General features: G+C 38.2%; 1 protein-coding gene across 5 annotated transcripts; it reads left to right on the forward strand.

The window, feature by feature from the left end:
- The first annotated feature begins 547 nt into the window (after positions 1-547).
- LOC113532064 (CCR4-NOT transcription complex subunit 2) lies at positions 548-21532 on the forward strand. Of its 5 annotated transcripts, none has more exons than XM_034313255.2 (15): positions 548-675; positions 7811-7933; positions 9480-9552; positions 10151-10298; positions 10548-10730; positions 12228-12307; positions 12405-12530; positions 12646-12770; positions 14971-15091; positions 15228-15384; positions 16404-16465; positions 16820-16869; positions 17303-17403; positions 20174-20318; positions 20510-21532. In XM_034313255.2, the coding sequence occupies exons 2-15, from the start codon at positions 7823-7825 to the stop codon at positions 20594-20596; spliced, it is 1569 nt and encodes a 522-aa protein (XP_034169146.1). In that variant the 5' UTR covers positions 548-675; positions 7811-7822; the 3' UTR covers positions 20597-21532. The 5 variants fall into 5 exon arrangements, 4 of the variants coding, with proteins under 4 accessions (XP_034169146.1, XP_026778978.1, XP_026778979.1 ...); XM_026923177.3 differs by lacking the exon at positions 548-675 and adding an exon at positions 686-795; XM_026923178.3 differs by lacking the exon at positions 548-675 and adding an exon at positions 3581-3705.
- Positions 21533-23300: the final 1768 nt, after the last annotated feature.

Genomic DNA, 23300 nt, shown 5'->3' on the forward strand with positions numbered 1-23300 from the left:
TGACGAAGGCACAACTGAAGTGGTGCTGGCATACATTGAGACCCTTGAGCAAAACCCCCACCGAACCCCCACCTGCTCCCCGGGCGCCGCAGCAAAAAAGGCTGCCCACTGCTCCAGGTGTGTGTTCACTGTGTGTGTGTGTGTGTGTGTGTTCACTACTGTGTGTATGCACTTGGATGGGTTAAATGCAGAGCACAAATTCCGAGTACGGGACACCATACCACAAGTCACTTCACTTCACTTCACTTCATATTCAACCTGTTGTTAATTTGCACAATGCTACTATTTGTACTTTTTGCATTTCTTTGCTGAGTACCCGTACTGTGCAATGACAATAAATTGGTATCTATCTATTTATAGCATAAATCAAGCGTGATAGCCTCTAGAGTTCATTTTATTTGAGGTTTATGTTGTTATTATGTTTCACTACCCCAACTATACATATATGCTAGTGCACCCTTGGCCAACTTTACAGGACCCCAGTGCACCACCACCATCATCATCATCATAGAGCATTTATAACATATTTTAGAAGACCTCAGTGTGTGTCAGTCAGTGTGAACCTTATTTGAAAATGCAACCTTTTTCCTTAGATCCTAACAACACGAAAAAAATCTCCATGTTTTGATTTATTACTGCTATTCAAGCAACCAGAGTTGCTTTGAAGGGTCGGAGGTAAGGCCACTCACACAGCAATGCACACACTGCAATGCATATACACAACCACACACACACTCAGCCACACACACACACACAGCCATCTTGGATTTAAGTGTGGAAAGAGAAATTAATGCGGTGAGTGTATATTTGCACCAGTAACAGTGTGCATGGAGCTGCAGTGTTGTTTCGGTGCTGTTTATGTGCATTTTTGTTGATGTTAGCACTTAAAGGCGCTCGGAGGTTTAATGGATTTAAACTCGCTTTGGTTCTGTGTGCGCGTGCATACTGTATGTGTGTGTATGTGTGTGTGTGTGTGCCTGTATGTATATATGTGTGTATGTATGTGTGTGTGCGGGGAGGCAGTGTGGAAAATGAGATGGAATTAGAAGCTGGGAGATACAGAGAGAGAGATAGAGAGATAGATAGATAGGTGACCATCTTGCTTTCCCAATATTTTCCAAACTGGTGCAGTTGCTTTTGGCAGAACAGCAGACCGCCCCAGTGTCCATGTCCCGCCCGGGCTGTGAGCACAGCTGAGGCCGGAGTGGAGCGCAGTGCAGCCGGACTCCTCACTGCACTGCTCCTGCCTAGCTTCCATGCTAGCTATTCTCGGAGCTCCTCACTTGCCACGTCTAATCATGTTTTTTATGAGCATTTGTCCATTTTAACCACCAAACTATCACTCATAACACTGCTTAATTTTGGTTCTCTGGGATTATAATAATTATAGCGTTCGCACTGGTAGCTAGCTAGTTTAGTGGCTAACCTGGCTAGTTTGGTATGCTAGTTTGTTTACACTCGCTGGAAACTTGCAGGGACATGTACTCTAACACTTAGTTAAATTACCGAATAATAAATATGAAATAAAATATAATATAAAGTTGTATGTAAGCTATATAAAACACAATAAAAAGTTATAACTTAATTCTTCAGCTGAACATAACTGCCGTATATGAAATGCTACTTAGCTAGTTTTAGTTTTAATTTGACAGCTTGTGTGAAGCTGTGAGGATATTTCTGTATATGAGTTGATAATGTTACTGCTGTGGAGAGCAAAAGGGGAAAACTCGGTTACTGAAATCCTCAAAGGAATTAATGTCTTCTAAAAACTTCCACTGAAAGTTTTACGATGTGAAAACAGACCCTTAAACACACAAGGGTTAATCTTCTCTCCTGTGAGCACTAATATCTCACAGTTTTTGCAGACAGGGACCCTTTCAGCTTTAAACAAATTCCACAAACCCCCTTATTACAGGTTTATTTTTTTATGAACTGTTCAAATGCTTGTTATTCAAATGTGTACAGTTTTATTCTGGCAATTTATTGGAGCCGAATAGCATTTTATTCCTGGGTTTTACAGCAAAATAACAAATCCAAGTTGATATTATATGCAGGAAGATTTGTTTTTAAGTTTTTGAGGTTTGGATTAAATCCATTCGGTTCAGGTGACCAGTCAAACAGGATAACTATAAGAACTCAATAATAAATATAACTTTGGGACCCTACTGATGTAGAATGTCACAAGTTTGCTTAATGTTGAGTCAACTCTGACTGAAACCTGTACTTGTTTATGTTCTTGTGATTTACCAAGAAGTAGGGCTGCACGATATATCGAATTTATTGAAATATTGCAAATATAAATATTGTGATATGCCTATCGCAAGGTTTTGTGATAACTGAATGCTTTTAATACTTCAAAAAGTTACGAAAAGTCAAAGATTTACGGCAATGCAGATAGCAGAGAATGCTTTCTTTTCCTCAAAAGAACATGAAATGTATGTTGGTTATGTCAGTATCAGTTTTTTAATTTAAATTGATTTTACAGACTTACAGCATTATTTTACTGCATATTGCATTATTTAACAAGCTGTCGCATTTTTCTTCAATATCATACACCCCTTCCAAGAACAAGTGAAAGACAAGATACACTGGGTATTTTTATTTACTTTACAAATAGTGCATCAGTTTAAGGTAAAAGAATTAAAAACAATGGGCCTCATTTATAAAGCTGGATATAAATGGATTTATTCATAAATTACACGCATTTACACAAGAAATCTCATAGTCACGAAAATCCCGAAAAATTCAGAAAAACACGTTCGTATCCTACTCGTGCTCTTGACTATGTGTAAATTTATACTTTATTAAGAAGATTAACTAAGGTAAACCTCGACTTGATGGACTTCAAATCATATAATCTGCATGTATGCCTGCACCTTTATATATGAAATATACTGTCGAGTTTAAATTGTTAATATTTATTATGTTTACTGCATTTAGCAGATGCCTTTATCCAGAGAGACTTACAGAATCCTTACTTACTCATGCTAGTTCACTAGGTCAGGGACTAAGAATACCATCGAGAAAATTTATTGAAAACCAGTAATTTTATATTATTGGCATTAAATAAAGAATATAAAATAAGGAAAGCGAGCCAACACAAGCCCATAAGACAAAAGAAACTTAGTGGTGAGCACGTTTGCCTAGCACCTCTGGGGTTGGGGGTTCAAATCCCGCCACTGCCCTGAGTTTGCATGTTCTCCCTGTGCTTCGGGGATTTTCCTCTGGGTATTCCGGTTTCCTCCCCCAGTCCAAATATGTGTTGTAGGCTGATTGGAATCTCTAGAGTGTCCATAGGGTATGAATGTGTGTGTATACTTTTAATGGTTTGTGTTATTTGGTAATAAACTGAGCTATAGATCCTGATTAAATTCATGAAAATAGTCCCCTCACAGTTACCACACAAGCACAATTCCATGTGAATAATTACGTGTTGCTATAAAGCAGGGGTGTCTGATCTTATTCACAAAGGGCCAGTGTGGTTTTCATTCCAATCAAGCAGGAGCCACACCCGATTCCACTTGTTTAATCAGTTGATCTTGGCTTTCAGTAGACTCAGGTGTGGCTTCTACTTGGTTGGAATGAAAACCTGCACCCACACCAGCCCTCTCCGGATAAGACTGGACATCCCTGCTGTAGAGTCATGATTGTGCTTCAGGCTATGAGCGTGGTGTACAACAGGTGCATTGGCTTTTACAGGACACTGTGAGTAATGGGTGTGTTTTTGTTTTCTTTGTTTTTTTTTTTTGTTTTTTTTTGGCTCATGTGACAGTAACTGCCTTGTGGTTGTTTTGGTTCAAAGGGCCATTGTATGATCTTGTATAATTGTATGCATGAGTTTATAGATCTTGCAATCTATGCATGTACACAGATTCTATCTTATCAAAACTTTACATCCCAGATTATCCTTAACCAAAGATTCTAAACATTAACTAAAGGTACTTTAAAGCTACTAGACAGCCTTTATGGCTATTTCAGCACTGAGTTATAACATGAGCAGCCATGTTCCAACAGTTCGTCCTGCACAGCTCGTTAACCCACTTCATGTTGCTGATGCGCTGGTGTTGAATGTTATTCGGAAATTTTTTAATAATATTAAAAATATTGTTAGCTAAATTATATGACCATACTCCCTTCCTAGTTTGAATAAAACAGGGACTTAAATTCGCTGATCTGAAAAACATGTCTGAGACACTAACTTTTGTTATTATTTGTTTTTAAGACTGGAACCCTTATCTGGTAAACAGAAATTTTGAGATTACCTTTGTTGAGAAGGATGCTGTGAATAATGCTTCAAATTTAGGATATTATCTGCTCATTTGTGAAATTGCTAATTAGTATAGTTTGGATGGCAGGTCCGTCTTAGAGGCAGAGCCAAATTAATAACAACCTGTGGAAGTCATTTTTCAAAAATTGACTCAGAGGCAGCATAGCATTTCTCTATCTAAAGAGGAGCTACAGAAAATTTCACAGAAAAAAAAAAACATATCAGACTGTATTACAGCTCAGTATGATAATTTCGTATCTTAATGTTCTGTTCTGTGCTGGCCATAGACATGAGTCGAGGACCATGGCATCAAATCTCTGCTTTTCCAGGGAATGAGGCCTCACAGAGCAAATGGAATGGAGTGGTTCAGGTTTAGTTTGTCTGGATGGCAGAAGAACATGAGAATCTTGACAAAAAAGAAAAGGAAATTCTGTACTCTCTTTGCTGATGCTTTCAGGGCTGATGCATGGACAAAAAATGATGTTGCATTAGTACTATTAATGATCCAAAAAATAATTAGATATGGGTTACAGTGAAAGTGACAACAGCAAAAGGTGAATAATGTTGGCGTGTGAACAGAGGACTAGAAAGCATATAAATAGAGATGCCGATACCAGCAACTGAATTTCGGATCCCGTAACAAAGGGCAAAGATAGGAACTGGATTAGGAAAAGAAATATAGGCTTACTTTTAAAAAACGGAAATATTTACATATAAAGAGACTGCTTTTTCTTTTGTTAAGATTGATTTTTATTATACTTGTACTTTATTATATTTACAGTATAAGTGATTTAACTGTAAAGTGTTTCAGTTAAAAAAAAATGACAGCTTAGTAGTTTTTAAAGAAAACAGTATCAGATGTATATTGGTATCAGCTGATACTCAAGGGTTTTGGTATCAGTATCAGAAAAGAAAAAGTGGTATTCTGCCTCTCCAGCTCTACACATAAATAATAATATTTGAGAAATAACTCTCCAGATGTGTCCCAATATATGAAAATAACATGCGGCGGAAGTAAACATTGTTCGCACTGTGGTGCTCTTTCTCTTGGTCTTGTCTCTATTTTCTTGTATTGGGACACTGTATTATCTGGTTGTATTAATAATTGTTTATTGTTGTTATCAGTTAACAGGCCCTGTTGCTGTTTCAGTAAAGACATCTCTCAAATTCCTATGATATTTGATCCACATTTGAGCATATTTGAACATTTCTTTGATAAAGAATGTTAAAAAGGCAATAAAATAAGTTATCAGTTTAGATAACTGACAAGAGTAAATTAGGAATACACAAAAAGGGATTCACCTGATTATTAAATACAACTGAATCTGAAGGGTAAGCTTTATACCTTCCAGACAGTGAACACTGTGCCTCAGCTTCAGCACAGATCCTATATGACTGAGCCAGAATAAAGTAAACTAGGTCACTGTGCCACAAACAAACGTAGACGGAAAACTGCCACAGATTTTTGACCAGCCAACATATCTAGTTAACAAGCTAGAATTTTGCTCCTTAGAAAGTTCCTCCTTTTGTGTAATAATGAATGAATCTGTTGCATCATACGCTTGAGCTGCAAAACATCCATTGGTCAAAAATAGCTTTCCACAGAGAGATCTTTGTAGCCATTGTGCTAATATTGCAACACAGAGTGTAAAACAGTGTGTAAGAAGTGGTGCAGCTTCAGCTTCTCGGCTTCATGTGTTCTTCAGGTCATCCAGTGCAGCTCGAAGCTACACGAGAGTTTTCATTGAAACGAGTTGGCTTGCATGAGCTTGCTTTGAATGGTCCACGATTGAAACTCTATTCTTGGCCTCAATTATTCATGTCTCATTTGATAAATCAGCAAGTGCTTCATTTACAGAGGTGACAGACATCCTTCCTATTCTGAAGACTCACCAAGACCAATCACAGCAATGTATTCATTTCATAAATCCACATGCAATAGATTAATAGAAATAATGAAGAACATTTATGCAGATTAGGCTTGGCGATATTGATTTTTTTCCCTGATTGTGATTTTCCATTATAAGATATCGCAGTAAGCGATTTAATCATCCAGAACTGTTAGCCTAAAAAAGACAGGAAAACAAACATTTCCACCATTTCATGTTTATGGAGACTAGGGAAGGAATAACAATATAATCAACTGTGCAGCTGGGAACTGTGGCAATCGTGAAAACGCAGCTGGTTGGTGAATTTTTAAATGATTAATATACACTAAACAGATAACAAAGGTAATATTAAGAGGTAATAATAAAAAGGTACTATCATATTTCGACGTTTAGAAATCAGTTGTTTAATGTCCACATGGCTGACATCTTTGATGCTGGTCACAATGTTGAGCAGGAGATCGCAAAAACAAAAACTGTGTATTTAATTGCTTTTTACTTTTCATCACCCTTAACATCATTTGTACAGTGTTAGATCTGACACTTTGTTCTAGGTCTGTTTAATCTTTTTGTTTCAAAAACTGTCCTTTTTCCCTGTTTTAGCCAAAAACCGAAAGAGCAGTTTGGACTATTTTTGGCCAAAATGTTTCGGGGACATCCCTAATAAATATAGTCAACAAATCTCATGTGAGCTACAGTAACTTGAACATACAATGATAGATTGTATTTCACATTAATGAACTCAAAACATTGATTACAGAAAGCGAGAGAATATGAGATTGGTAGGGTGGGGGCGGGGCTTCCAGGAAATACCTGTTAATATCGCAATGTTCAAAACACCTGCTCAGATTGTAACAGATTAAAATGTGGATTAGGTCATCTCTTGTTTTATTGGAGAGAAAAAGACAGCTTTTTGAGACTTTTTGAGTGATAACTCATACTAGCGTACTCTGATTGTTTGCAGCGGTCCTGCACAAAACGTGTTAACACTTAGCAGGTCTGGTAATATTATATAATTTGTGATAAGCGTCACTGGATAGCCTGGCAATCCATGTAGGGATGATGATATTGTTATATTGCACAAATCTAATGCAGGTAATATTTTACACTCAATACATTATATGTGTGTTCATAGATATAATTAAAAAGGTTTAGCAGTTTTGAAATCATTATGTTCTCTCCAAAGCACTTCATTATTAGGAAAAAGGGTATAATCAGGGTATAATCTTTTCCAAATAATAAATCAACTAATACTCTTGCAGTGGTTTTAAGCACTGTTTGGAAAGCACAAAACTGCAATAAACGACCAGGCAGTATTTTAAATAAGAGTTAAATATTCTGTATATTAATTCAGTCCACATTGTCCCCTACAGTATAGTGATGTTTAATGTGTGTAATTGTATTTTTATCAAGAAGCTTGACATTCCAGTGAGTTAACAAGAGCAAAGTGTACGGTTTGATATTAAGATCCTAAAGTGGGCCTCTCAGACTGCAGTATGTTATTTTGAGATAAAGTTCCTTTGTAAGGTTGGGCACTTTTACCCGTCTTCATGTCGGATTAGTCATAGAGTACGGTTTCTCTTAGTAGCTTATTAAAAGTGAATGATTTGTTGGTATTAGATGGACTAAAATAATTTCCTTTCTCTCCTCTTTGCAGGTGACAAAGAGCATGTTTAGTGCCTCAAGAAAGAAATTTATGGAGGGGCTTGATAATGACTATCCAGATGACAGCATGTACTACAGCCAACCATCGATTTTCACACATCGATCTGAGAAAGACGTAAGACGTAAAAAAACTAACACCAAAAATGGCTAACACCAATAATGTTTCAAATAACATTTATCTGAGGGGATTTAAGATTGTTAAAGTGCAAAATTAGCTGGAGATTTACAAAAATGTTCATGTTCATGCTCATTTCTCTCGATTCGACTTACCTTGGAAGTGGGAATTCAGAACAAGGAATTACGTAATTTTTGACCTCCGTGCACTCGAGCTACAAAGTTCATGTTCCATGTTCATCTTTTGTGAGCAACAAGCTAGCCAGCTAACTGTAATGAGTGATGTATATCTTCCTCGTCAGAACAGTGAGCTGTATAGTCAGTGTTATAGATTTAACAAGTGAATATGTCTGTATGTTGATTGATCTAAAGCGAATACTTGTATATACAGTATAAGTCATTTACAGGTAAGAAGTGCTGCTGTGTTTACTGTTCATGCTGTGAGCAGCCATGTTGATGTGACGTCACTTGCTGAACTCGGGGTTGAGTAGACCTTCCTGAGTTCCCGAGTAGGAATTATGAGTCTGTCATCATGGCAAATTTGGTCTTGAATTACACTTGTAGTGACATTAATAAAGTCTTCAATTAAATGTAGTGATACCTGCATATACTCTGTTGTTGGTGCTTTTGTGGCATTTATGGCATTTACGCTGTTACAGAACTAAATTTAGTAAAAGCAAGAAAAACTGGGACTGTATAACGTTATTAACTTTGCGTGTACCAAAATACAAATTAATCACAGGAGGCTACAGTTTACTTGCCATTTTGGTTTATGTAGCCGGGACAAGTGACATTAGCCTTGTGACTACCCAAACTCAGGACTATCCACTTTACACTGGAAGAGAAGAAATTAAATAAATGTAAACATTGGAATTATATAAAAAAATATTTATATCTTATGGATGTATACTGTGTGCAGAAGACATGCATTAACCAAATTAGAAAGCAGTCATGGATTTCGGTTCCCTGGGGCTTGAACCTTTCCTCAACTTTAAACCACAGGTTCTACACCACAGGTTGAGGTTTTATTAAAATTGCATCGAAAGTCAAAGTCACTATCTCACATTGATTTGTACATTCTCGTTAAAGATGCTTCTGGTGAAATTTTCATCTTCATCTGATGAGCTTTGAGATTTTACGCCAAAAGTTATATTCATGAAAAATGTATCATTTGCCTGTGAAACACAGTGAAACGTCCCGGTGCAGTTATAAGAAATATAGACACTCTTGGAACGCTGCTCAATCAAATTAGTGAACCGGAACTAACTGCCATATAATAACTAAATAACAACTCTAATGACTTTGATAATGGTTAATAAAGCTACCTAAACTATAACTCATGGACCTCCTATCTAAATGTTTTTGTTTTTTTTAAAAAAAAAAAAGGCATTTTATCTGTTCCTCGTAACAAAGCTGTTCCCATGATCATGAAAGACTATGAATGAACGGCAGTTCCACAATTATTAGAGTTAGATGTTTTTGAGAATTCCCATGCGGCTCATGGAAAAATAAAAAAAATGTAACACATATCCCCTCTTCTTTTTCAGATGCTGGCATCTTCATCTCCTTCATCATCGGGTCAGCTGTCACAGCTGGGTGCAAGTTTATATGGCTCGCAAAGTACGACCTTATACACCGAGTTGTACCAGATTCAACTCCTTACTAATCTATACTAGAAAAAAGGGAACTTGTGAAGAATTCATTTTATGTCTTGCATTCAGTGGTTTAAAATACCAATTGTATTATATTTACATTTTATTATTAGAACGTTTTCTTTTATTTACCTTGTGGCATGACCTTACTCATTGTGCCTGATAATTTTGTGCTGATCCTTATGTTAGATGAGATGTAGAAAAGCTCTTTGTTTTTAAGTTAGAATGCATTCAGTTGGTTTTATTAGTGCATGAAATAATTTTTTGGCTTTGTTAAACATTTTTTGTTTTTCAAATTTAATAAAAAAAAACATCATAAATTGAAGGAAACGTGTTGGAGCTTCACATTTAAAATCAAGACCAACAAAGTTACATGATGCCAGCACTTGTGCTTTTATTTATTTTGACCCACATTTATTGCGCCAGAATGTTTGTGCTGTTAGTCGAATAGTCACACCTGCAGGTCGCTGTAGATAGCATTCCTTTTGATGTAGACTTTAGAGGTTTTGTTCTTCGTCTCTTTGGATGTGTGTGACTCATAACCCGCACTCTTTGATGCTCTGCAGATGCGCTAGGCTTCCCGATGAGGGGGATGAACAACAACAACCCGCAACTCAATCGCAACTTAGCACAAAGCACGCAGTTAAATAGTCATGGCACACCCACCAGTGGTGTCCCGTCAATGTCCCTCCATACTACAACCTCACCGAGTAGGTGAGACAGTGATGGGTGTACAGCTATGGTTAGAGTTGGTACATTCAATGCATCACACACATACACACACATGCACACATACACACATTCATCCCAACAAAACAAACTCTTAAAAATGAAATCGCATAAATTCTTTCTAAACCGCCTGTTACCACGCAAGCTTTTAAAGACAGTCAGTTTTCACGTAACAGGAAAACACCAGCTACATGTGTAGTTATGTCATTTTAAACAGTTTCTGCTCCTTCACAGGGGGATTTTGCCAATGAACACGAGGAACATGATGAATCATTCGCAGGTGGGGCAAAGCATATCGATGAGTGGACGGAGTAACAGCATGAGCAGCTCTGGCCTGGGAAGCCCAAACCGCATCTCACCCAGCATCATCTGCATGCCCAAACAGCAGCAGGCCAGGCAGCCGCTCACCATCAGCAGGTGCGCCATCACACACACCTGATAGCTACCTGGGTATAATGCTCTTGTACAACATCTTACACCAGTGTTGTACAAGCTAGCTTGTTAGATGTGTACATACAGTTGAGGCCAAAAGCTTACATACACCAATATTAAAGACATTAAAGGCGCATAAATAAATTAGGGCATCTACTTTATTTACATAAGAGCTCATTTCACAATAAAAGCTAAGAGACAGATTTGTTCCACCTTTTATTTATTTATTTTCTATATCAGATTTTTAGTGGGTCAAAAGTTTACATACACCTTGTTAGTATTTGGTGTTCTTGCCTTTTAATTGCTTGAACTTGAATCAAACTCTTGTTGTAGCCTTCCACAAGCTTCTGACAATACTTTGCTCAGAAATTTTGTTCGTTCCTCCTGACAGAACTGGTGTAAGTCGGTCAGGTTTGTGGGCCTCCTTGCTCAGACACACTTTTTCAGTTCAGTCCACAAATTTTATATGGGATTCAGGTCAGGGCTTTGTGCTGGCCACTCCAGTACTTTCACTTTGTTGTCTTTAAGCCATTTTGTTACAACTTTGGAGGTATGCTTAGGATCAGGCTTGCTGGAAGACCCAGTTATGACCAAGTTTTATTTCCTTGTTTGTATCTTGAGGTGTTGCTTCAGTATTACTAGATCATCCTACTTTCTCATGATGCCATCTACTTTCTGAAGTGCACCATTCCCATTAGATTAAAAGCCTCACCTCACTCATTATTCACTCAGACCATTTTGGATTTAGTCTACAACCATATCCAAGTGCAGAGTCAAAGTGAACAATAACAATAAATTTTTTTATTTATTTATTTTTTGTTGAGGTTTTGTGGTGCTCGGTTTTTCTTGATTTGGTGACTTAGTAATCCCAAGAATTGGAGGCAAAACTATGTGTTCTTTTAAATACATATTCTGTTGTGAATCATTGTGTTTAATATCAGATAGGCACATGTGAACATTTATATGAAAAGTACAGAAAAGATCCACACCAGAAACAGAGGAGGACCGAAAAAATTATATTACGAGATAGTATAACGATACTTTCAGTTTACTATTTGGTAACAACTATTAATCATGTTTTTAGACAATATGCTAATGTTAATAAATGTAATAAGCATAAAGTGTTGCTCTAGACTTGTTGCAGTCTCCCCATGACATTGACACTTTTCCTAGTGTACCTAATAACCAAGGAGGCAAGTTTTCGCAAAAAAAAAAAATATTTCAGATAGGTCCTTCTGCAGGGATTTGTGAACAGGTATTTCAGCTTGTCCTTTATAGAAGAAAGTTACTAGTTTGGGTGACACTCATTGATGATGGTGACATGCATATGGCCTCTTCTTTCTTAAAGGAGAGTTCCACTGACTTTTCAGAATTTCTGCGTAATTGGCTTATTAAGAAGCCAAAAATGATCAGTTGTAGAGAAATGTTCCCATAAATTCCAGGTGTATGCCTTGATATAACATTATTTTTCTCTCTGTGCAGTATGTCAGGGTTTGGAATGGGACGGAATCCTGCGTTTGGTTTAAGCAATTCGTTCTCAAGTAGCATCTTTAATGGAATGGGTAAAGAACCATTACATTACACCAAACACACACAAAAAAGTTTGATTGTTTCTCGGTGCATGCTGTTTTGGAAGCTAATGGAAAGATCCATTTGTAGACGGGAGTGAAAACGTGACTGGGCTGGACCTGTCCGATTTTCCTGCCTTAGCCGATAGGAGTCGAAGAGAAGGAAGTGGCAATCCGACCCCACTGCTCAACCCACTGGCTGGGAGGGCTCCATATGGTAAGGGAGAGAAAGAGAAAGGCTCCAATTATGGAATCTTCAGAATACCCTCAGTGAAGGTTCCTCTTATAGCCCTCATCAGCCTTTGATTTTACTAACCATGACTTCTTTCTAGTTGGAATGGTCACAAAGCCGACACACGAGCCTTCCCAAGACTTCTCCATCCACAATGAGGACTTTCCTGCACTTCCTGGACCCAACTATAAGGATCCCACATGTAGTATCGAGGATAGCAAATCGGTATGCAATAGTAACTGCTGGATTATCACACACAAACCACACACATGCTCAGGGATCTGCTCTTGCCATTCCTCCTCTGTTGAGTTTTAATAGCTGGAATAGCTAAATAGGAACTCTAGATAATCAAATTAGCAAGTTGATACGACAGAGTTGCGACTGCTATGGACTATGTCAAAGGACATAGACTGTACAGATGGCCAGGGAGTTTGCTGTAGTAACATTGGTCTTTCCTGCAAAGGGTGAGTTTCAAATTAATTTCAAATCTACTCCTTACTACAATTTCCTTCCCTTGTGCTGCAAGTGGCCACTAGGCGAAGTCAGTAAGGGCGTGTTTAAAAACAGCGTAGAAACACAGAGGAGGATTTCTGTTTGCTGTCTGACTGTCCTTTATGTATTTCATCTAAACCATAGCTGTTCAATCTTGGGGTCTAGTGAGTTGCAGATTTGGTCAAATGAGATTTTTTTTAACAACCATTATTTTTTTTATGTAGTTCTGCACATAAAAACCTGATATATGGAATATTTAATAATAATTAAAACTATCAGGTTATTATTATTAACATTTCATTAAGCTTCATTCAGTTTCGAGCTCCTCTTAAGTATTTAACATGCTGTCATGTTAATCCAGTTGGCTTTTCATCAGGCAGTGGGAGTGTATGGAGCAGTTATTTGAAATAGAAATAAATGCATTTTGCACAGTACAGTCAGTTTCTGGTTAGAAACACTACAACATTCATGTGATATTTTGCATTTCAGTCAGTAGCCTTCTGCAGCAGCACACTCTCTGGAGTTACTTAGTAAATGTTTTAACTGTCACACTACATAGAAGTAAAATATCTTATTGGATTAACAGACTCTATGTGATCATGTATAGTGGTGACATGTTTATATTTACAGATATTTGAAAGTTATATTTACTAAACTAGCACAAGAAAGCACCGAAGCGAATGCTCCATGCTACAGCATGCGTAGGCCGAGTTGCTTTTTGTGTAAATTTGGCTTTGCGCTCAAGAAAATATTTTTGCGAGAATTACAATACATAAACCCAACCATTTGTTAGCAGTTATTTCTAGGTTGCAGGATTCAGTGCATTTTGCGTGCACCAAATTAAAGTACTAATTAATCTAGTTTGGATGTAACAGCCGTGATGAGACGATCACTTTTGACTCATTAGTCGTGTCAGTGCTCTCATTAATGAGTGTCTGCAGTTTTGCTCCTTTACACACAGTGATTCATAAAAGGATCATTAAATATGTAAATATTAAGAAGCCATGTGCTATCTTTACCCCGTTGATGCATAACAGCTAAATGCGATATGCGAGTAGCAGCGCTATAATTTAAATTAGTTCCCACTATGAATTATTGGTGGTTGAGGTTTCAAGAGACTTTTGAGCCCGTAAAAAGGGGTCCCTGACCACCACATGGGCTAGTCTCTTTATAACAGAATGCATAAGATTTATGACGTACAGATGAGTGACAGATTAATGGAAAACTGGTGGCTCTGTTTTGCTCCATGAGGCATTCTGCTGGCATGTTCAGGCTCCACTTGTCCCCTTAGAGAGAATCATGACTGCAAATCAATACAAAGTTATTCTGACTGATCACCTTTAGTCTATGATGAAATATTTCTATCCTGATGGGAACGGTCTCTTCTAGGATGACAGTGTCATGAGGGCTCACTGAATAGTTTAAATATGAATATGGCCTTCAAAGTCACCAGATTTCAGCCCAATTAAACACCTATGGGAGATTTTGGATTGAAATGTTAGATAGCGCTCTCCACCACCACTACCACCATCATCATCAAAACATCAGTTGAGAGAATATCTTTGGAAGAGTGGTGTTCATCCCTCCAGTACAGTTCCAGAGACACTTACAATCTGTCTCAAGGCGCATTGAAGCTCAACACCTTACTAAGACGGTTTATGTTAATTTTTCCTTTGATTTGTCACCTAACTGTATTATCAAATCATTCAGTTTACTGAACCTCATCATTTTAATTGGGCTTGCTGCATCTCTGAACATCAGATTTAAACTTTAATACTTTTTTTCTGGAGTACAGCTCATCACGAACAGTGTCCTTTCCACTCAGTGTGTTAGAGACTGGAGTGTTTTGGAATCAAACCTGATGGCTTCAGTTTGCTTTTGTGAGGTTTGCTGTTCTGTGGTCATTAGCTTAGCTTCCTTCTCTCCATCACAGAACTTAAACTCGTCTGGTAAAAACGTGTCTAACACAGATGGTCCCAAGTTCCCTGGAGACAAGAGCTTGACGACACAGAACAACAATCATCAGAAGAAAGGAATTCAGGTGCTACCTGATGGTGAGAGTCTCACTTATCTAAATGAATACAACAAATTGTGTAAACAGCTGTGTGTTTATTTTGGGACGTCTTTTATTTTGGGGTGTCTCTCCCCTCCTCTACCTACCCCCCGCCCCACCCCCGTTTTTTTCTCCAGGCCGAGTGACGAACATTCCATCTGGGATGGTGACAGATCAGTTTGGGATGATTGGCTTGTTAACGTTTATTCGGGCAGCGGAGACAGACCCGGGCATGGTGCACTTAGCGCTGGGCAGTGACCTGACGACGCTTGGGCTCAACCTAAACTCACCAGAGTAAGTTCTAATTATAAGTTCTAACTATCATTATGCTAGTCTTCACCAATCGAATCACGACCAGTGGGTGCCAGTTGCCCAAATCAATACTTTATAGTCTCAGAGACAAAATATAGTAAGGATGCTGCTGTAGAGCCAGAACTGACCAGCTCTTTGGAATGATAATGATGGAGAAGAGGTGATGACATCGTCTCCCATCACTGTTCAGTTGAGTTGAGATCTGGTGACTTTGAAGGTCATAGCATATGATTTACATCATTTTCATCCTCATCAAACCATTGAGTGTGTCCTGTGGATGGTAACTTGTCATCCTAGAAGAGACCACTCATATCAGGCTAGAAATGTTTTACCACAGGATAAAAAAAAAAAAATCGAATTATTCCATATTATTAGTAAAATAACATAAAACAACATGAAAATAACACAGTGCATTTTTGATATACTGATTTTCTGACCGTTTTAGGAGAGCAAATCAAACAGAGTTTGACTGCTCTTTTGACATATTTTTGCTTTCTATTGTTGTGAAACAGTCATTGAAAGATTTTTTTTGGTATTTCCTATCTCACCCGTGCACCAGAGTTTGATCCAAGTGGACCCAAACCATCCCATAGAGCCACCAGATTTTTAATTTTTAACTTTTAATTTGTCATCCATCCATAATAATGAAGGTAGAATACTGTATATATCGATATGACTTGGAGCCACTGGTTATTTGTGAGTTGTGTTGATTTTTTAATATATCTTGCCCAAAACTGTGACTCTGCAGGATTTTTATTTTGTTTTTCATTTACGTTTCATTGACTGTTTAGGTAGTAAAGGTCTTGTATTTGCAGCAGTCTTTCTAACTGTGGTTTGTTTTTCTCCAGTTGATCTTGCACATGAAAGTACAGTTCATAGTAAAAAAAAGATTAGCAATAAATTCATTATTTAATACAGAGCTGAAGCTTTTTGGCTCTGGATTATCTTATATGCTGCTCTTGACAGAAACATTATTTATAGGATATGTTGTGATTTTGCAGAAACCTTTACCCCAAGTTTGCCTCTCCTTGGGCCTCCACACCTTGTCGGCCTCAAGATATCGGTGAGTGTCAGACCTTATGCACTGAAATGAAATTCTTGGATAAAATTTGAGACACTCCGGATTTTTTTATTATTAATAATTAGCTTTTTGTACATTTGCATAAATTGTTTTAATTTATTTGCTTTTTGTGATTTTTACAAATTGAAAACAATTAATGAAAACCCAAACATATAGATGAAAAGTTCTCTGTAGAAAACTAAAAAAAAATATTTTTTTAGTGCATCCCTAATATTGCCTGTACTGTACGGCCACGTTCTGTTTTTTAATTCACATTATTAAAATTGACCTCAAGGCAGAGACACAGAGAATGTCTGTGTAGCTCAATAACACAGTCAATTCCTCCCTCTCTTTCAGACTTTCACGTTCCATCAGAATATTTAACCAACATTCACATCAGAGATAAGGTAGGTTGGGCACACTTTTTCACATTAATGGTTCAGCGCCCCATTTTTTTTTTTTTCCTAATTATTGATCTGATGCCCGAGCAAACGTGTACCACATAATAGTTTCTCCATTGGAACTGAGCTTGTATTTTTATGAGGTAAACTGTATGAATTGATCTGCTAACTAGCTAATGCTGTTGTTTTTATCCCTCCCCCCCACCATGTACCCTGTTTGTGTGCACTAGCAACACCAAACAAGCATTATTCAAACCGGGCGATAGCTGTAGAGCCATTACTGGGCCCCATAGACGGAAGTTGAGTTCTGCCTTTCTATTAGCGTGATTGTGTTGGGGAACAGGCTTGTTGTGGATGTGTGTGACTGAAGCAGAGGCAATTTTGTGGTGTTTTGGAAAAAGTGAAGGTAATAGAATTTTTACCCTCTCCCCCTCCACAGCTTGCTGCAATAAAACTCTCACGATACGGAGAGGACCTGCTCTTCTACCTTTACTACATGAACGGTGGAGACCTTCTGCAGCTCTTAGCAGCAGTAGAACTGTATGTATGCTAAATCCTTCTTTTTTTAATGAGTATGTATCTGCAAGAAGTGGTACATTTTCAGGTCCAATGTTATATAAAATTTAATAAATTGTGAAGCAATGTAATTTTACTACCTTATGTTCTGGTCCACAAGGGCGGTTTCCTTCAGAACTAGTGGAGTATTCCCATATGCTTGCTTCCATGTCGATTACCTATAGCAAAGTTATCACTATCCAAACCCACGCTAGCCCTCTTTCCCCATTCTCATTTTGTTGAGGAGTTGAAGAAGTGTATGGATCTGAGCAACTTTGACAAGGGCCAAATTGTGATTCGAGCATCTCCAAAATGGCAGGTCTTGTGAGGTGTTCCCGGTATGCAGTGGTTAGTACCTACCAAAAGTGGAACAAGGAAAGACAACCGGTGAACTGGACCATGGATACCCAAGGCTCAGTGATGCACATAGGGACCAAAGGTTAACCCTTTGGTCTGATCCCACAGAAGAGCTACTGTAGCACAAATTGCTGAAAAAGTTAACGGTCAGCGTGCCTGTTTGTCGATTGGTACCGAAGAGATGGCACCAGGATGCACTATGGGAAGAAGGCAAGCCGGCGGAGGCAGTGTGATGCTCTGGGCAATGTTCTGCTGGGAAATCTTGGGTCCTGGCATTCATGTGGATGTTACTTTGACACGTACCACCTACCTAAACATTGTTGCAGACCAAGTACACCCCTTCATGGCAGCAGTGTTCGGTAATGGATATGCACCCTGCCACATAATAATGCGCCCTGCCACACTGCAAAAATTGTTCAGGAATGGTTTAGGAACATGACAAAGAGTTCAAGCTGTTGGCTTGGCCTCCAAATTCCCCAGATCTCAGTGTGATCGAGTATCTGTGGGACGTGCTGGACAAACAAGTCCGTTCTGTGGAGGCCCCACCTCGCAATGCTCAGGACATTCATAGAACCATGGTTACAACCATGTACATTCTGTGGCAAAAAATGGGCCAAGTGTTAAACTGAATGGAACAACAATGGCATGACCATGTGTTAAAGGCTATCTGCAAGTTTCCCATAAACAAATCTAAAGGAAAGCTCTTCTGTATTAATTAATGTTGTATGCTGATTCCAGGTTTACTTGTTTGTTAGCTATTTTTCCATGCATTTTTTTTTTGCTTTGTCCATTTGTTTGCCCCAAAGTGGATCAAGGAAAAAAGTGCATGACATATAATATTTTTGATTTTGCAATCAATAAAAAGTTAACAAACAAGTCAAGACTGAAGCAACAGTGATCTACTAGGCTGGCCATCACTTTACTATTAATCTTAGAAACAACTTTCAATCCTAAGCTTTTAGATCTAAATATTTTTAGATTATAAACATTATATAGTCTTCGGAATTAGTGGCACCTTTAAAAAAATAGGCGATACTTTACCTCTGACAAAAAAACAAATCATTCTCATGAGGACCTCTTTTTCATAATCATATTTTCTTCAAAGAACATTTGACAAAATTGATAACTTCAAAGAATATTTAAGTAAATGCAAAAAAATGTATTAAAGCATCTGTATTAAAGCACCAGATAATTTTAAAGTGTGTAGTGTATTCTCATAATGCAGTCTATGTTAAAACAGAAATGTACCAGATGTAGTCGGTCACAGCAGCTTGTCAATGAACACCAAGTTCTTTATCAGCATGTTCAGTGATATATAATTGTTCTGCCATCGCATATTAACTGTGATTTCTGCTCAAGAGCTTTTATAGTAATGTTAGTTTTAGTTAATACATGGGATTAGGTTGTAATTGTGCTTTGAGACAACTTAATAATTAGTAGAGTTTGTGCTATAACTTAACATAAAAAACATAAAATTAAAAATGAAAAACTAAAATCTCAAATTAGAAAAATGCAAAAATGGGATTAATGTAGGCTTGGAAGGCGTAGAGCTATCACTGTGTTTAGTCAAGAAGAAATTTTTTTTCACTTTACTTTAAATCAAATTAGCAAGAAAGATTTGAGTTAGCATTTCCAGCATGTCTGATTAACTGGAGCTCACTCATTTGAGTCAGCTACAGAAATGAGGACTGGCTGAAGTAAGCAGGCCATCTCATTTTGCAGAGGAGAGGCTTTAAGTGTGCACATAAGTGTGCTAGAGCTCAGTTCAGCCTTTTGTGATGACCATATCATTTACCGCTGGCCCAGGTATGTAAAGTGAAACCTGAAAGGCTCCTTTTGATCTGCAAGCTGCTTCATTGTGTTAGGTGAATGCAGGAGGGGCTTTGAAGGGAGCGAAGCTAAGACTGTTAAGACTAGAGACTGAATGGAAGGAGAATGGGGTCAGTGTGAATCAGTATTCTACATGTATACTTGAATTCATGGCAGGCCTGTACTGTCTAGTAGTCATATGTCAAATTAACTGAACTTGTGGTATAATCTTTAATGGAACCAATCGAGTGGTAAGCTTCTGCACTGCCATCATCATACAGATATCATTCATTGTCAGGTTGGCAGGGTTAGTTTGGTTTTCTGTATCTTAACTGCTGAGGCAAAATTCCTCGCTGTATAGAGGCCTGCTAGCTTCCAATATATTATGTGTTCAATGCAGAAAAATGAGTCAGTAGTTACCTGCACTAAGTATACTGTTAGAACTATAGGAAAAAGCCTGTTGCTTTATTCCACACCTTGCAGGTGGGGGCATTTTGTGTCTCATTTCACACATTTATTTGAGAACTGAAATGTGAAGCACATTCCACATTTTAAGATTTTTTAAAATCTGAATTCAACATGTCCACAGTTTCAATCGGGACTGGAGGTACCATAAAGAGGAAAGGGTGTGGATCACGCGAGCACCAGGAATGGAACCTGCGATGAAGACCAACACTTATGAAAGGGGGACGTACTACTTCTTCGACTGTCTTAACTGGAGAAAAGTAGCCAAGGTAATAATGCAGATTTATTTATGTATTTGTTTGATTGTTTGTTTATTTATTTATTTTCACATGCTCCAATATGCATCACTTTTGCATCTGCATATACCAGACATTTCCTTATGCAATAAATATGCAATGAAAATTTTTATTTTTTTTAAAACTAATTTGATTTAAAACCATAAATTTTTTTAAAACCATAGGAATTTCACCTAGAGTATGACAAACTTGAAGAGCGGCCGCATGTACCGTCCACGTTCAACTACAACCCGGCCCAGCAGGCCTTCTGAGAGACTTTCAGCTCATGGAGGGGGGTGTGGCTTGACTTGGCACAACACTCACTGAAAATACAGGTGCTAGCTGTGGCTCTGGCATCCTTTTTTTATTTAAAATTTTATTCTACTGCAATCTGGAAAAACAGACTCAGGAGCTCTGCTGTTCAGAGTTGGGTTCCTACCTCCACAATAGCGTGCTGCACAAAATATTTTTCTTTGGCCCTTTTGTTGTTTTTAATTCCTGTCCTTCAAGTGCACACTGAAAAAGAATGACAGATAGACCTGCAAAAAAACAATCAAACAGAACTAAAAACATTATGGTATAAAGCCTAGAAGAGATTGCAATGTTTATGGTAGCTCTATTTGGTTAAAAAAAAGGGTCAGCTTATGTGCATATTTTATTATTAAGACCGTTTCAGAGGCTACTGTCTTAAAAGAATTTTAATTTCTATTGTTTGTATTCAGCAATTCGATATAACTACTGCCTTTCACTTCCCTGCCCCATTATTAGTTTCTGATTGCTCAAGAATAGCCTTTACTGAACGAATGAACAATGAAAACACTGTCTGGTCTTTGTTACAATTTTGTAATAAGAGTGTATTTTTTTCTTTTTGGAAATCATGTGAAGAAGCATATGTATGTGCATATCAGAAGTAAAAAAAAAAAAAAAATCGCTGCCCTGTTGTACCTCATTTTTAAGAGGTCAGCATGGATGCAATATGTGGGGGGAAAAAACTGGACTTTGCTGGAGCTGCTAGTCTAGTGGACCATACGCTGGCATCCTGTACACCACTAATAATGAGACTAAACTAAAGGGCCAGATTTTGAGTGAACCAAGGACATCCACAGCCTTATGACTGAGGGGAGGAGAAATAGTTACAGGAAGACTGTGGCACTTCACCAGCTGTTTTCAACAAAAGAAACCCAATAAAAAAAATAATTATGGTTACAGGCATGGCTCATGTGTGATTCTTGATTCTACAGGGTTGCTGGTAATATTTTAGCTGTGGTATGAAAGTCATATTGTATTTTATTTCAATTATCATTCATTTAATAAATTTTAGTCATTAATCCTTAACTATTCATTGATTAATTTTTAGTCTTTTAGTCTTGTTGTGGTGGATTTCAGAGGCCAGGAGCACTGGGTGCTCGAAGGAAATACACCCCAAATGAGATGCCAGTCCATCGCAGGGAACCATGCACATCGCACAGCCAATCCACTTTTCAGCAGGTTTTTAGGAGGTAGGAGGAAACCCATGCAGGAAACTCCATGCAGACAGTAACCCAAGCTCAAGATTGATTCAGTTTCAGATTGATTGTTTCAGTTGCTTTTTGCACTTTTGTTAAAAGTTTTAAGGACTTGTTATGTGCTCCTGTAATTTCAAGTTGTACTCAACATCTGCCATCTGTCTGCTCTCAATGAATCACTTGAGTCTGTGGTCTCAGGTGTTCTGTGATGTGTATGATATTCTGCAGTATGTCCTTGTGTGTGATTGCTTTTGTGAAATGCATAATTTAGTCTAGCCCAGCAATGGACTGACTTTCCATCCAGGCTGAATTCCTGCCTCGTGCCCAGAGTTCCTGGAATTAGCTCTGAATCCACCGCCATCCTTAGCATGGTAAAGCAGTTACTGAAGATGAACTAATGAATGAATGATGAATGGATTAATTCATTAATTAATCATTTAATAAATACATGCAATTTCATAGCAAGTCAAACTGTGTGATGCATTGTCTTATCTTTGTCCACTAGATGGAGTCTTAACACTAGGAAATATAATACAACGAGCTTTTTGATGACTTCAGGTACTATAGACTTGAAGACATTTTCATTCACGAATTACAACTCCTGAATGCGCACAGATATATTTTTTGATAGAGACCACAAAATACATCTGTAAGTCGCTCTGGATAAGGGTGCCTGCTAAATGCCATAAATGTGAATGTAAAATGTACATTACTTTGGGCAGAAACCCAAGGTTCAACCACAAGGTCAATGTAGGGTTATCTGGCCACCAACACACCAAGACATGTAGTTCTTCCACACTTGTGAAGTGATCATTAGCAGTCTTTGGAGAGACCCATTTCAGTTCAGCAACCTGCAAGGGCTCATAAGGGGGTTTAAGGGACTATACTACAAGCATGAGATCCCATGCTGGGCTCTTGGAGGAGCATAGTGGATGAACTGGTAAGAAGAATTTGAAGGCTAGATAGGACTCGTGCCCCTCTCGGTGAAACAACATGTCTCTGGTATTTGGGGCTTAGTAGCAGGCTGAAGAGCTGAAATGGTTGGGGGTCGATAGCCGAACTGAAGTCTGAACCCTTGCCACTGCAACTGGTCTGATGTACTTGCAGCCCAATGAGAGATGTTTTGAACTGTAAAGCATCCCATCAGCAGCCCCCATGGCACCTAGGGTAGGGTTGGGTAGGAATCCCTGGAACATAGGGTAGGTTTTGAAGTCTGGGCTGTACCAATTACACTTGAGTACAGTCTTTACACAAAGACTGTGTCTTGGCCTAGGTGTTCCACTGCCAGGAGTGATGATCAGCTCTTTGACAGAAGGATTGATAGCTGCAGATCATTTCAATGTACGCAGCAAAATGGACCTTGCAGCAAGTCTTTGCCAGAACGTCAGTGCATCTGCATTCGGTGCTTGGGCAGTGTCCAGTGACACACACTTTACCTGCTTGCCAATCCAGCTAATTACAAGTATGAGCC

The sequence above is a fragment of the Pangasianodon hypophthalmus genome, chromosome 18, assembly GCF_027358585.1.
Source record: "Pangasianodon hypophthalmus isolate fPanHyp1 chromosome 18, fPanHyp1.pri, whole genome shotgun sequence".
In the NCBI taxonomy this organism is placed as follows: domain Eukaryota; kingdom Metazoa; phylum Chordata; class Actinopteri; order Siluriformes; family Pangasiidae; genus Pangasianodon; species Pangasianodon hypophthalmus.

Coding starts and splice junctions, on each gene's coding strand:
- LOC113532064 (XM_034313255.2), top strand. CDS start 7,823: ATGTTTAGTGCCTCAAGAAAGAAATTTATGGAGGGGCTTGATAATGAC. Junction 12,531..12,645: donor GGCTGGGAGGGCTCCATATG/GTAAGGGAGAGA, acceptor ACTTCTTTCTAG/TTGGAATGGTCACAAAGCCG. Junction 15,092..15,227: donor AATTCAGGTGCTACCTGATG/GTGAGAGTCTCA, acceptor TTTTTTCTCCAG/GCCGAGTGACGAACATTCCA.